The sequence below is a fragment of the Schistocerca cancellata genome, chromosome 10, assembly GCF_023864275.1.
Source record: "Schistocerca cancellata isolate TAMUIC-IGC-003103 chromosome 10, iqSchCanc2.1, whole genome shotgun sequence".
Classification (NCBI taxonomy): Eukaryota; Metazoa; Arthropoda; class Insecta; order Orthoptera; family Acrididae; genus Schistocerca; species Schistocerca cancellata.
The window spans coordinates 191,645,728-191,660,160 of record NC_064635.1 but is presented as its reverse complement, the minus strand read 5'-3'; the positions used below and the strand labels follow the sequence as shown (position 1 = coordinate 191,660,160).

General features: G+C 39.2%; 1 protein-coding gene across 1 annotated transcript in view; it reads left to right on the top strand.

The window, feature by feature from the left end:
- The window catches only part of LOC126106327 (protein crooked neck), a 79,454-nt gene extending 72,031 nt beyond the window's left edge, over window positions 1-7,423 (top strand). The window contains exons 13-14 of the mRNA XM_049912575.1: window positions 2,122-2,403; window positions 7,069-7,423. Coding sequence (XP_049768532.1) covers window positions 2,122-2,391 — 270 coding nt within the window. The 3' untranslated portion in view covers window positions 2,392-2,403; window positions 7,069-7,423. The remainder of the gene's footprint in view (window positions 1-2,121; window positions 2,404-7,068) is intronic.
- Window positions 7,424-14,433: the final 7,010 nt, after the last annotated feature.

Below are 14,433 nucleotides of genomic sequence, written 5' to 3'. Positions count from 1 at the left end.
GAGTTTTTAGTTCAGTTTGGGAAACAAATCAGTCTGGTGGGCTCATATCAGGACTGTATGGTGGATATGGAAGTATTTCTCACCTATATTCATCAAGCGTTTCTCTCACCGGGAGGGCAGTACGCGGTCATGCATTATCATACAAAATGAGGACATAAGCCACAAGTGTGTGTGGTCTTCTTTGACAAAGTTTTGGGAGCAAAATATTTTGCAGAATCAGCTTGTAGTATGCACCTAATACAGATGTCCCCTGGGACACTCTATTTGTAGCTGTGACTCCAATTGTGTCATACTCAAACATCATAATCAGTTTAATCTATTACTATTGGTGATGGATATATTTAGATTATTTTCCATTGTGCTGACTGAGACTTCATTTCAGGCTCAAAATCTTGAATCCAGGTTTGATCAAGTGCCACAATCCTTTTCAGAAACTGTTCTTCTGTTTGATAACATTGAAGCAATTCTTTTGTGACCTGCCATCTGCTCCAACTTTTCTTACTGACAGACATTCTGGCCTCATATTCAATTTCCTCTCATGTTTTTCATCTATCCTCTCTCAACAACAGTAATCTGAGAGGCATAGTCTTTTGCAATTGATGGCTTTCCAGTGCTGACATGACCTTCATGGAAACGAGCAAACCATATTGATAGTATGCTATGATCCACTGCACTATTCCCACACACCTCTCCTAAAGTTTTGTAAATTTCTTTTGGGTTATTTCCATGTAGGGATTTGATTTTCATATAGGAATGCTGGTCACTATGTGTAAGCAGTCTGACTCCTTTCAGCTTCCATTTTAAAACTGAGATACTCGTGACACAGGCACATGAACCAGCAAACACATATACAACCATCACACACAAAGTCTCATTCACAACTGAACATAAATTTCAGCTTTTATCATGCCACTGTAACGTTCGCATATGTGCATTGTGTAGGACTTTTAAAATGACCCTATTATGATACCATCGTTAGAACATCTGACTGCTTATAAATGTTACCATTAAATGTAAAATAGCTGCAACTTATGGTTGGCTGGAAGAGTTCCATGAATTCATCAGTCTGTGTGTATGCAAGTTCCACGTGTTTCTTTTGGGTTACTGCTAGGATTTTCTATATCTTGTCAGTAAAAATGCTTTTGGGACTGGATTAAAAAATAAAAAAATGAGAAAAGGTGAGGTGATAGTTTTAATGCCATGTTCTACATGGTCTTCTCCCACTTGAGCAATGCACAGAGCATTCATACACCAATGAGAAACTCAAAAAAGTGCTTCATGTTAATCTTGCACATCACATTCAGAACTTCTTTGCTGTTGGCGAACCATCAGGGACCCGTTCTGCTCTTTTTCATTTTGTGGTAGGCTTGTATTGATGACATCGACTTTCGTCACTTGTGGTGACATTTATCAGAAAAGAATTTTCCATGTTTTTTAATTCAAGCAAATTGTGACAAGTGTGTATATCCAATCGTTTGAGAGTTGAGGGTGTGCAGCATAAACCTCTCTCACAGTTTTCTCTTCTTTAAAATGTTCTGGAGAATGTCTTCAACACTTTATTTAGAGATGTTCAATTCATTGCTGATGTTCAGTTCATTGCTCCATTGTGTTTTGTGACAGTGTTGACACACTGCAGCTGCATGTCCACTGCTAGGTGTCCACAACTGACTCATCGAAGGCATATCTGTTGTCTATGGTTGTTACAGTTGGAACAAGTCTAGGAACTTGTAACAGAGTACCGAGAACAGAAGAGTACTTAGAACAATTTTCATTTCCACTCTTCAATTGATTTGCAGGTCTACTTTCGAACATTACCGTTTAAGGTTGTCCATTTGTTGTTGAAGTTTATCTTTGCATCAAAAGTGCCAATGTCAGCAGCTAAATGAAATGGTTCTTTTTCTGATTTAAGGATCTGAAAACTTCCTCTATGGCTGGTGAGAATATTTGGTGACATGGAATGGCTGGCCCCTCTTTTAAGTCTGAAATTTTCAGTATCTGAATGAAGTCAAATGTGAAACAAAATGTGCACCAAAATGTTAACATATTACGTTAAAAGGAACCATATTTATCATGTTTGTAGCAGTTTTGGAGAGGAAGATCTAATTTTCCCTTTTTTTTCAGTCTGAGGAAGGTTGGGAGGAGTTCTTCGACTACATCTTCCCCGAAGATGAGGCGACGAAACCAAACCTTAAGCTGCTGGAGATGGCAAAGGCCTGGAAGAGGAAACAGGAACAGCAGCAGCAACAGGAGGAGGCTGAATCGGGAGCAGGGGAAGCAGGGCTTGATGATCCTAACCTGGATGCTGATGACAGCATCAGTGACAGTGACAGTGAAGAAGAGGAGGAACGGGAAGGTGACCAGGACAGCGATGGGCCACGAAATGAATCGTGAAAGTGTTTGCAGGTATGCAGTCATTGACACCTCACAGTGAATGTGAACTCTGCTAGAAGATGATGAACATATGCTAATTTTGTTTGCCACAATCCCTTTGTAAGTGTTCTCTTTGTAGGTGCCACTGAAGTCACTTCTTGGTCTTCGTTTCCCAGAATATTGCCTAGTTATAAGATCTCGAACAAACAATGATTTAGCTTCATCTGTGTTTACTTGAAACTACCTAAAAGAGTTTTGGACAACCTCTTGGCTTGCATAGTTTGCAATGTTTTGATAAAGTACAAAACTACACAATGTGATCAAAAGTATCCGAACACCTGGCTGAAAATGACTTAAAAGTTCGTGGTGCCCTCCATCGGTAATGCTAGAATTCAGTATGGTGTTGGCCCACCCTTAGCCTTGATGACAGCTTCCACTCCCGCAGGCATACGTTCAGTCATGTGTTCGAAGGTTTCTTGGAGAATGGCAGCACGGAGTGCTGCACTGTGGAGAGGTATTGATGTCGGTCGGTGAGGCCTGGCATGAAGTCATCGTTCTGAAACATCCCAAAGGTGTTCTGTAGGATTCAGGTCAGGACTCTGTACAGGCCAGCCCATTACAGGGATGCCATTGTTATGTAACCACTCTGCCACAGGTTGCGCACTATGAACAGGTGCTCGATTGAGTTGAAAGATGCAATCGCCATCCCCGAATTGCTCTTCAACAGCGGGAAGCAAGAAGGTGCATAAAACATCAATCTAAGACTGTGCTATGAAAGTGCCATGCAAAACAACAAGGGGTGCAAGCCCACTCCATGAAAAACACGACCACACCATAACACCACCACCTCCGAATGTTACTGTTGGCACTACACCCACTGGCAAATGACATTCACCAGGCTTTCACCATACACACTCGCTGCCATCGGATTGCCACATTGTGTACCAGGATTCATCACTCCATACAATGTTTTACCACTGTTCAATCGTCCAATGTTTATGTTCCTTATACTATGCGTGGCATCGTTTGGCATTTACTGGCATGATGTGTGGCTTATAAGCAGCTGCTTGACCATGAAATCCAAATTTTCTTACCTCCCACGGGTAACTGTCATAGTACTTGCAGTGGATCCTGATGCAATTTGGAATTCCTGTTTGATGGGCTGGATAGGTTCCACAGAGTGCCCCATTCTGCTCTTTCTCTATGTCTTTGACTACTGAGATTGCTGATATGGAGTACCTGGCAGTAGGTGGCAGCACAATGCACCTAATATGAAAAATGTATATTTTTTGGGGGTGTCTGGATACTTTTGATCACATAGTGCATTTCTTTCTAGTTGTGTTACAGTGTGATAGGTAAGCACACACCACTGAAATATGTACCAGGGAAAGTATAATGAAATATAAGACATAATGATAATTTTTCATTAAAGATGCTGGTATATTGACATGTTCCTTGATAACACACTTTCTCACAGTGGCAGCAAATATTGCACCCTCTAATAAGCATTCCAATACAGACGAATCTGATTTACTGTGCAGATACTGCAAGCTTCACCAGCAGACATTGGTTTCAAAACTACAACCCCTAAGGGGATTCAGAATCCACAATATCATGAAAATATCTAGGAATTCTGATGGCTACAATGGTGTTTTTATAAAAGTTTGTGCTGACTATACGATTATCCTTAAGCTACCAAACATGACAGGGGGCACAGGGCATCATTGACAAATTGTGTCACAGACATAAAACTAACCTCACAATGGAGAAATGTAATATTTTGGGATTTGATAAGGATCGGTAGTGTGCCCCCTTTTGTATGTAACATACACAAATGATATTCAAGAAATTTTGAAGGTTGTTTAAAAACTAATGTTTTCCTTGTACCAATCAAGGATCTAAACTCAGCCTTAGCAGACATAGCTCAGATAATGGCTGAAAAGGGGTATAAGTGGATCACAGCTAACCGGTAATGGGTAAATCTCACAATGACTCAGTTCTGAGTGAGTAATTCTGACCTTTTAGCACAAGAAGTTAAGTCGTACACTAAAAGAAACACTGTGCGTAAAATTCATTTGTGTCCAACTGGATAACAGGCTAGAGTGGAGTCAACACATGGACAAACTAATCAAGATGCTAAAGTTCATTGTTTTTGCCCTTATAAGCATCTCTCATTGTGTTGACTTAAAGGCAAGAATTTAGCATATTTCCACTCCCTGGTATTGTATGGAATTATCTTGTGGAGCAGTGCACCTAAAGAAAATAAAGTGTTCATTCTGCAGAAGAGAGCAGCAGTGTGTAAAGTAGTTAATACCACATCTTGCAGAAGCCTTTTTAAGGATTCTGGAATTATTGCAGCCACTCCTGAATGGGTTTTGTTGCTGACACAATTAGTTTAAGTTGAAATGTGATGTACACAATCAAAATACAAGACACAAAAGTAATTCTCATGTAGTCTTTGCCTCTTTGGCTAGGGTTCAGAAAGGTGTTATGTGCTCTAATGAGAAGATATTCAGCAAGTTTCTGTTTAACACACAACAGGAAATTGGGAAGCCGCACCAAATGAAAAGATGTTATAAACATCACACATAAGCCAGTCTGTCTACAAATTATAGATTGAGGCACATTAGTGACATGGCAAGTAGAGTGTTTGTTCCAAAGCTGCATGAAATTTAGGAATGCACTGTAAATAGAATTCAGTATTATTTACAGTTATTAAATAGCTGATTTGAAAAATACCATTGTAATCAAGTAAATATTAAGCTACCAACAGTAACTATCTAGTATAAGTGAAAAATAAAAAGGTTGCTGCCTCCTCAAAGTAGCAGCCTCTTTTCTTATTTACTTGATTAAATTGAGCTGGAATAAATGTGAACCTTGACTCAGTACGCACCCCTGAAGTTTCTTCTTTTTCTTGATGGGACTGATGGAATGTATGAGAAAGTGGATGCAGTGTCTTTAACAGATTTGTTCCATCTTCCCCACAACCTTTTCTATGCAATGCATCCAATTTCAGTTGTTCATAATTGTAGCCGCTAGGTATTTAGTTGAACTGACAACTTTTTTTTTTTAATCAATATATTTTGCGTTTGTTTTTGGTGGATTTAGATGTTACAGTATTCAGGATTGTTTGCCACTAAAAGGTCTAGTACATTATCACAACCATTTACACTTTGTGTGGACTCCTGAACTAACTCATCAATAATTCTGGAGAAAACATTTTGTAAAATTTAAAGCAATGTTTTATGCCTAACACCGACTTAGAACTTGTATTCTCACCGACTGTGAGGGTAGATTGAAGTCGCCACCAACTATTTTTATATGAGATGGCTACATATTTGAAATGAGTTTTAAATTTTCCTGGAACCTTTCTGCAACTATATCACCTGAGTCAGGGGTCAGTAAAAGAAGTCAGTTGATAATTTTTTCCAGTTGTCAAGTACAACCTCTGTCCATACTAACCCACGTGACTCTCTGTGTACTTCAGTTTCATCAGGAGCATAAAACATGCCATGACCAGCTGAAATTAAATTATCAAATAGAACTGGTTGCTTATGGCCTAATCATGTCAGCTTTGCGTTCACTTTGCTGTATGTATTTTTCAGTTAACTGTCATACACATCCAGTTTCTGTCTTGCATTTGAGATCCTCTCTTTTACTTGTAATCTAAGGCTGTGTGTTGTCCTGATTTTGCACCAGCATCACTCCCCCCCCCCCTCCCCCCTCCGAAATAGTGGTGAGAAGTAATATGTCATAGATCACCAGGTGACAGTGCTTCTCAGATTTGCTTAGTGATATCAGTTTGTTTCTGTCAGCTATCTATGGGAGCATTGTCATGGCATTCAATTTGTAACAGCTACCAGTCTCTTCAAAACGCATACTGATATCTTCTGCCAGAATATGATAACTTGACATTTTTGACTTGCAGATTTCTTCAGTAATTAGCATTCCACACATCCAGATGCTTCATGGTTGTTTTCCACTTATGATTCACACATTGGTCTTAGTTTATCCGTTTTGTATAATTCCTTCCCCTCCCCCTCTCCTATATTTACAAGATAGCGTTCACATTCAGCATGACTCTGTTTTGCCCATGTTGGGTAAAGTAACATTTTGTGACTCAAAATGGGGTATCTTACAGAGTTAAACTTTCTCCATCTTGCACCTGGTAAATAAATCTGAGAGTAACCTAAGTACACATCCCACAACAACAAATAATACTCAAGAATTTGTAGAACCAATGTTTTTAAGTGACCACCTTCATGAATAATTTACCCATCCTTAGAACTTTATCAATAAATCTCAGTATGGATCTGCCTTCCACATGACTAAAGTTATGTGATCATTCCACTTCACATCATCTTATCATCTCTTAGAAAGCTGATGATTATGATTAGAAATTGTGTAATCTCTACTTCACAAAAACTGATTTTTTACCATTTTATGGCAGAAGCATGCCTACCTCACAAATGCTTAAAGGGAAAAAATGTGGATATAAATTAAGAGGACTGAATCTCCCATTCAAAGAATTTTGTCAGATTCTAATGGATAAATAGAATTGTCCAATTTGACATCACTTTTTCCTCTCCCAATAGAGGAATGTAAGAGAAGAAACCGGAAGCCCCCCTTATTTTCTAAATATGTATCAATCTGCATTATTAGTACAGAATTAAAGTTTTTTTTTTTTTATTTTTCTAGGTACTGAAGAATCGAAGAAAAACTCAACTATAAAGAAAGGCCATGCTGACCTCTTCAGCAGAGTCTTCATGTAATGGAGACCATTGTGCACTGTTTGCACGAATTGATGTACAAATTTTATAATGCAGTAAATTTAATGTTATTTATGAACTGAAATGAAAAGTGTACTGTAAATAAAATTTTATATTTATAGAGTGAAGTGAGACCACATTCAGCGATAATCCTATTTGTAGTACATCAAAATCAAAATTTGTCCTAATATCAAAAAAAGTAAGTGTATGTACAAGCTGTGATTCCGAAGTTTCAAGACTGATTCATTTCTGAGTAGGGGAGCACACGCGGACCGGTTCCGACAGGCGGGTGGGCGGGGGGAGTAATGGGGGGTCTCAGGGAATGAACTGATGCTGTGGCAGTTGCCCCCGGAACTCTGGAGAGTGCGCATTGCTTGCAGCAGCAGCACTTAATCACATAATACTGCTCAAGTTTTGCATGCAACTGAACAAAACTGCCACAGAGACTCTCGGTATAATTCAAGGGGCCTTTAATGCAGAAGACATGTCCCATACAGTGGTTTTCATGTGGCACAAATATTTCAAAGATCGCCATGGAAATGTTGAAGACGACGATTGCTATGGGAGGCCATCATCAAGCCGAACAGATCAAAATGTGGAGAAAGTCGCGAACTTTTAAACAATGACCATCGTCTTAGTGAGTACTCTGCTGCTTGAGGGATAGAGTGCGCTGTGTCCACCTGGCGATCAAGGGCGATTGGATTCTCCACCACGACAATGCGCCCATTCACACGCCGCGCGCCGCTGCCGAAGTTTTGCTGAAGTTTAATGTTTAACTGCCACAGCCACCCTACAACCCTGACTTGGCTCCAAGTTATTTTTTCCTCTTCCTCCGAATCAAGACAGGCCTAAAAGGGAAGTGATTTGAGTCCATCGACACCATCCAGCAGGCTTTTCGAGAGCCCTTGACAGCATCACACCCGAGGCCTTCTGGAAGGGCTACCAACAGTTGAAGATGCGCTGGCAGCACTGTGTTGATGCTGAAGGATCATATTTTGAAGAATTTTGGTCTGCTGTCCTTAAATGTCCAATAAATTTCTAGTTCTGAGTTAAGTCTTGAAACTTTTGTATCACACACTGTACAATATCAACCCCATCCACAATTTAGCAATACAAATGCAATGTGAAGTAACACTTTTCCACTCTATAAACAATTGGTGTTTCACAGTATCCAATATTAAATTGCCAAAAATATGTAATTTTGGAGTATAAAATCCAATTTTTATTGCTACCAGTATTGGCGATGTTACTAGCATGTCTATTTGGTCTCTCAGAACGAACATAATTGGTCCAAGGACATAAGTATAAATCAGTTAATCTTAGATTAGCAAAAAAATTAACTCTTGAGTTGAATGCAGAAATACCTTTCGTTCAAACTTTCACCTCATTGTTTCACAGGGCATGTTCAGTTGCAGTTGTCATTTTACATCCTGGTGACACCACAAAAGAATGGATTTTGTTTTGCACAAAATCAAGTTAAAGAGAAATAATAAAGACGTTAATGCACCCATTCAGCTTATGTTCGAAATAAATCTTTTATCCATAAAGTTAGGTTAATGTCAACAATGTAAATAATCAGTGCAGGTAATTGCTCCGTTAAGAATTCTTGGAGGCAGTCAGAAAGTTCAGGCAAACACCTAGCAGCAGATCAAGAAAGAGAACTTCAAACTATTTGTAATGAACAGTTTGGTATATCTTCTTCAATAATAATTGAACATGTCTCATTTAAATACTCTCTGGCCTTATATAAAATTAACCACACAGTTAGTATTAAATTTTTAACTACCCAGTATGTGCTTAACCTGTAGTGTAATACCTCCAGACCTCCAGTTTTTACGTTTTCTGAATGCTGGAGGTATCAGAGTAGACATTCAGTGCATTCTGTTTGTCCCTTGTTCAGACTTCTTTGTGATATCCCTAGGTGGCAGCAGCGGCTTGAAACTGAATGTTAGAAAGGCATACGGCATGTCAGGACACAAGAAAGGTAAATATTCACGCATTTAGATTAGAAGCATATTTATATTTGCAAATGTTTCATTTACCATGTAAAGATGTCTTTATCGATCAAAATGATCACCTGGAGATGATATTCCTGATACCTCAGGACCATTACCACAAATCTGTTATTTTTTACTGGATTACAGTGCTGAGTTATTCCCTCCTTGCTAAATGTTCTTTTGTGAGCTTCCATTTTTCTGTGTTAAATTACATCGTTTCTTTACACATAAATGAATTAGGCATTTATTTTATTACAATAATGAAAATAATTAACGCAGTAACCCCCCCCCCCCCCCCCAGTTTTGTTTGCTGTAGTGCTAACTGATAAAGAAATAGTGGAACTATTGCCTGTGGAAGTTCCAAATATTTCTGAATTTGCGTTACCTGAAGAAAAGGTTACAGGAGAATATGGTCTTGGGACAAGGAATGAAAGAGGAGAAAGACTAATCGAGTTCTGTAACAAGTTTCAGCTAGTAATAGCGAATACCCTGTTCAAGAATCACAAGAGGAGGAGGTGTACTTGGAAAAGGCCGGGAGATACGGGTAGATTTCAATTAGATTACAATAGGAAGTGCAGGGAAGCTAAGACGAAATGGCTGCAGGAAAAATGTGAAGACATCGAAAAAGATATGATTGTCGGAAGGACAGACTCAGCATACAGGAAAGTCAAAACAACCTTTGGTGACATTAAAAGCAATGGTGGTAACATTAAGAGTGCAACGGGAATTCCACTGTTACATGCAGAGGAGAGAGCAGATAGGTAGAAAGAATACATTGAAAGCCTGTATGAGGGTGAGGATTTGTCTGATGTGATAGAAGAAGAAACAGGAGTAGATTTAGAAGAGATAGGGGATCCACTATTAGAATCGGAATTTAAAAGAGCTTTGGAGGACTTACGGTCAAATAAGGCAGAAGGGCTAGATAACATTCCATCAGAATTTCTAAAATCACTGGGGGAAGTGGCAACAAAACGACTATTCACGTTGGTGTGTAGAATATATGAGTCTGGCGATATACCATCTGACTTTCGGAAAAGCATCATCCACACAATTCCGAAGACGGCAAGAGCTGATAAGTGCGAGAATTATCGCACAATCAGCTTAACAGCTCATGCATCGAAGCTGCTTACAAGAATAATATACAGAAGAATGGAAAATAAAATTGAGAATGCGCTAGGTGACGATCAGTTTGGCTTTAGGAAAAGTAAAGGGACGAGAGAGGCAATTCTGACGTTACGGCTAATAATGGAAGCAAGGCTAAAGAAAAATCAAGACACTTTCATAGGATTTGTCGACCTGGAAAAAGCGTTCGACAATATAAAATGGTGCAAGCTGTTCGAGATTCTGAAAAAAGTAGGGGTAAGCTATAGGGAGAGACGGGTCATATACAATATGTACAACAACCAAGAGGGAATAATAAGAGTGGACGATCAAGAACGAAGTGCTCGTATTAAGAAGGGTGTAAGACAAGGCTGTAACCTTTCGCCCCTACTCTTCAATCTGTACATCAAGGAAGCAATGATGGAAATAAAAGAAAGGTTCAGAAGTGGAATTAAAATACAAGGTGAATGGATATCAATGATACGATTCGCTGATGACATTACTATCCTGAGTGAAAGTGAAGAAGAATTAAATGATCTGCTGAACAGAATGAACAGTCTAATGAGTACACAGTATGGTTTGAGAGTAAATCGGAGAAAGACGAAGGTAATGAAGTAGTAGAAATGAGAACAGCGAAAAACTTAACATCAGGATTGATGGTCACGAAGTCAATGAAGTTAAGGAATTCTGCTACCTAGGCAGTAAAATAACCAGTGACGGACGGAGCAAGGAGGACATCAAAAGCAGACTTGCTATGGCAAAAAAGGCATTTCTGGCCAAGAGAAGTCTACTAATATCCAATACTGGCCTTAATTTGAGGAAGAAATTTCTGAGGATGTACGTCTGGAGTACAGCATTGTGTGGTAGTGAAACATGGACTGTGGGAAAACCGGAACAGAAGAGAATCGAAGCATTTGAGATGTGGTGCTATAGACGAATGTTGAAAATTAGGTGGACTGATAAGGTGAGGAATGAGGAGGTTCTACGCAGAATCGGAGAGGAAAGGAAAGGAATATGTGGAAAACACTGATAAGGAGAAGGGACAGGATGATAGGACATCTGCTGAGACGTGAGGGAATGACTTCCATGGTACTAGAGGGAGCTGTAGAGGGCAAAAACTGTAGAGGAAGACAGAGATTGGAATACGTCAAGCAAATAATTGAGGACGTAGGTTGCAAGTGCTACTCTGAGATGAAGAGGTTAGCACAGGAAAGGAATTCGTGGCGGGCCGCATCAAGCCAGTCAGTAGACTGATGACAAAAAAAAAAAAAAAGATGATGAGCTTGAGCAAGCTGTCAGAGCACAAACATAAGATGATGATGGGGTGCCTCTGACTGAGATCCAACATAGAGGTGCAAAATGGTGACAAGACAGAGTAAGCAGTTGCTGGAGGCAAACTTGTGTGACCTATTTAAGAGATAGGTTACATAGCTTTATTATATTTTACCTTTTTTTTTTTAAATCCTGAAGCACCAGAAACTGCAAGTCTGAGAATTAAACTGTGAAGTCACCGTCTGAATATTTCTCACAATATATTGACCAAACACTGATGGTATGGCTTATTTTTATGAATTTACATTGTGTTACACTAACAATAAAGTCTGTGTTACACTAACAGTAACGTCAATGGCTAGCAGTGGAGCAATATTAAGAAAATTTTGGGGGTCAGTATGTTGATAGCATTACTGGTATTCTGTAGACTGAGAACAGACTGGGAAAACTGAACACACTATCTATTGAGTGCAGCTACTATTAGCAGGGATTGTTTTACCCGTTACAAAATAATTTAAAATTGTTTGATGCCAGTGCTATGAAAGAGAAAGCCAAATCAAGTGACATTTATTGGAAGGTATAGCCACTCCTTCACAAAGTAGAAAATGCATGTCAAAAATCATCCCCTACCAATTTGTTCATGTATAGATGAACAGATGATACCATTTACATGTCTCTCTTTTGATCAGGCTGAAAGGACTGATGAAAAATTAGCTCTAATGAAATTGTTTGATAATAAACCTATTTACACTGCATCTTCTGATTCCGGTGTTCATCCAACTGTCCATATTCAACAAATGCAGTTACAAAATATAAGACATATGGGTGGACAATGTTTGATTAGGACATCTACAACTGACCTTGGTAGCAGAATGAGACAATTAACTGCTTCAGTTGCAAATAGCTTCATTGGTTGAAAATCATGACCTATTTCAGGCAATTATAAGCCCACCTTTAGGTGTACAAGACTTCAAAAGGGAAAACAAGAAAACTTTAATATAAGGCTCTTACTGGAAAGTCTTGAGCAACCCATTCTTGAATTCAGATTCCAACAATGTAAGAAAATGACTGCAGGATCTTAATCTAAAGACTTTCCACCACAGACAGTACTTCCAAAATGGTGGACTTCGACAATTCGTTTCAGTAGTGCGCTGTTAGTGAATTCCATGTTAAAGAGGGAAAATCTGCTGCTGAAATTCACCTCAGACTTCAACTTGCCTATGGAGTTGATCTGTCTGGATGCTAGCAGTTAGGAGATGGGGAAAGCACTTCAAAGATGGGAAAATGAATATCCTTGACGAGCCTCATAGTGGTTCCAGCTAACTGTGTCCACAGAACGCAACAAGGAAAGAGTTGGTTAGCTCATTGGGGAAGATAAGAATGTCACAGTGAATAAAATCGCTGCTAAGCTTCCAGTAGGACACAATGCGGTGCAAGAAATGACTCCGTGTAGGTTATTGGAAAGTTTGTGCTCTTTAGGTCTCACATTTATTGACCGAAGACCACAAACTTCAAAGAAGGACCATTAGGCAAAATCTTCTTCAGAGATTTCAAAATGAAGGTGGTGATTTTTTGACAAGTAATGTGACAGATGATGGAAGCTGTAAATTAACTAGTGTGATGCCAACACTATGAGATGGTGGAGGATATTCAGATAGCAATGTGTCAATGTTTATGTGCAGCTGGAATGAAGTTCTACTGTGTATGTATTTTCATAGTTACAGAACGATGGGAAAATGAGTGCAAAGAAATGGAGACTACGTTGAAAAGTGAGAAAGTTTGGATTACAATGATTTACTTGGTTTCTCTAAAAAATAAATATGAAGAGATTTAAAAATTATTGTTCACTACTTTCAAGTACGACTCATGCAAGAGATTGGATAACACTTGTTTCTTATAACAATAGGGGGATATACTGTCCAGCTATAAATATAAGGTTTTGAGTTAGAATGAATCCATGGGTGTTGCACGAGGTAGCCACAAAATAATATAAGAAAAGTGAGTGATCAGAGGGAGAGAAATACGATGAGAGCATCATCGAACAATGTCAGATAACACACTGTGAGACATGCGGTTGCCACACTTGGCATGTGGTGGTAGACTGCAGCCAAACACAAAACTAGCAACCATGATATTACAAGGGAAAGTGAAGCAATCTAGTGGTGAATAGTGTAAGAGTTGACTGACCATTTGAACATTAACAAGTGGTGAATACAGATGAAAATTATGTATTTGAAGCTATTTTGACTATTTTTCGACCATGATTGTCTCAAGAAATATGTAAAGAATACATCACCTTCAGACTAAATGGCATTACAAAAGCAATTTTACAATAAGGTCATATGGATGTTACATTGTCTTTTCATAAATTTATGAAAAGACAGTGTCGCGAATGGGTCATGGATGTGAGTCTATATGCATAAGACTGCATAAGATGAACATGTAGGAAAGCAACCTAACGTCAGCCAGGGCACTGGGAAGCAGGAGAGGTTGCATTTTTGTGGCAAGGGATGCTGGAGCTACGTGAACAGCTATGACAGAATGTTCTGGAAGGATGACAGGACATGGGAGACGCGTGTGATTGTATCAGACGAGCCTATATAAGCAGTGCCGCTGGTGCTGCTGGGAGATTCCTTCGACAGTTCCCTCAGATGCTGGGATGTAGTTTCTCGTGGCCCTTAGCTACACGGGGTATATGCAGGATTGCACAACTTACATTCAATGTGTTGGTGTCTCTTAGGGTTCGATAGTGGTCTTATCCTACCTCGTGTTTCATCTCAGTTATTTCATCAGAAGTATATGTCCCTTATCCCACCAAGTTCCCTTATCTGCAAAGAATTTCCAGCTTGTTTTCCAGCACCAGGATTTCGAGTTGGACGAGCCATCTCATTACTGGAATTAGCGTCTAGTTCCCATCCTGATCC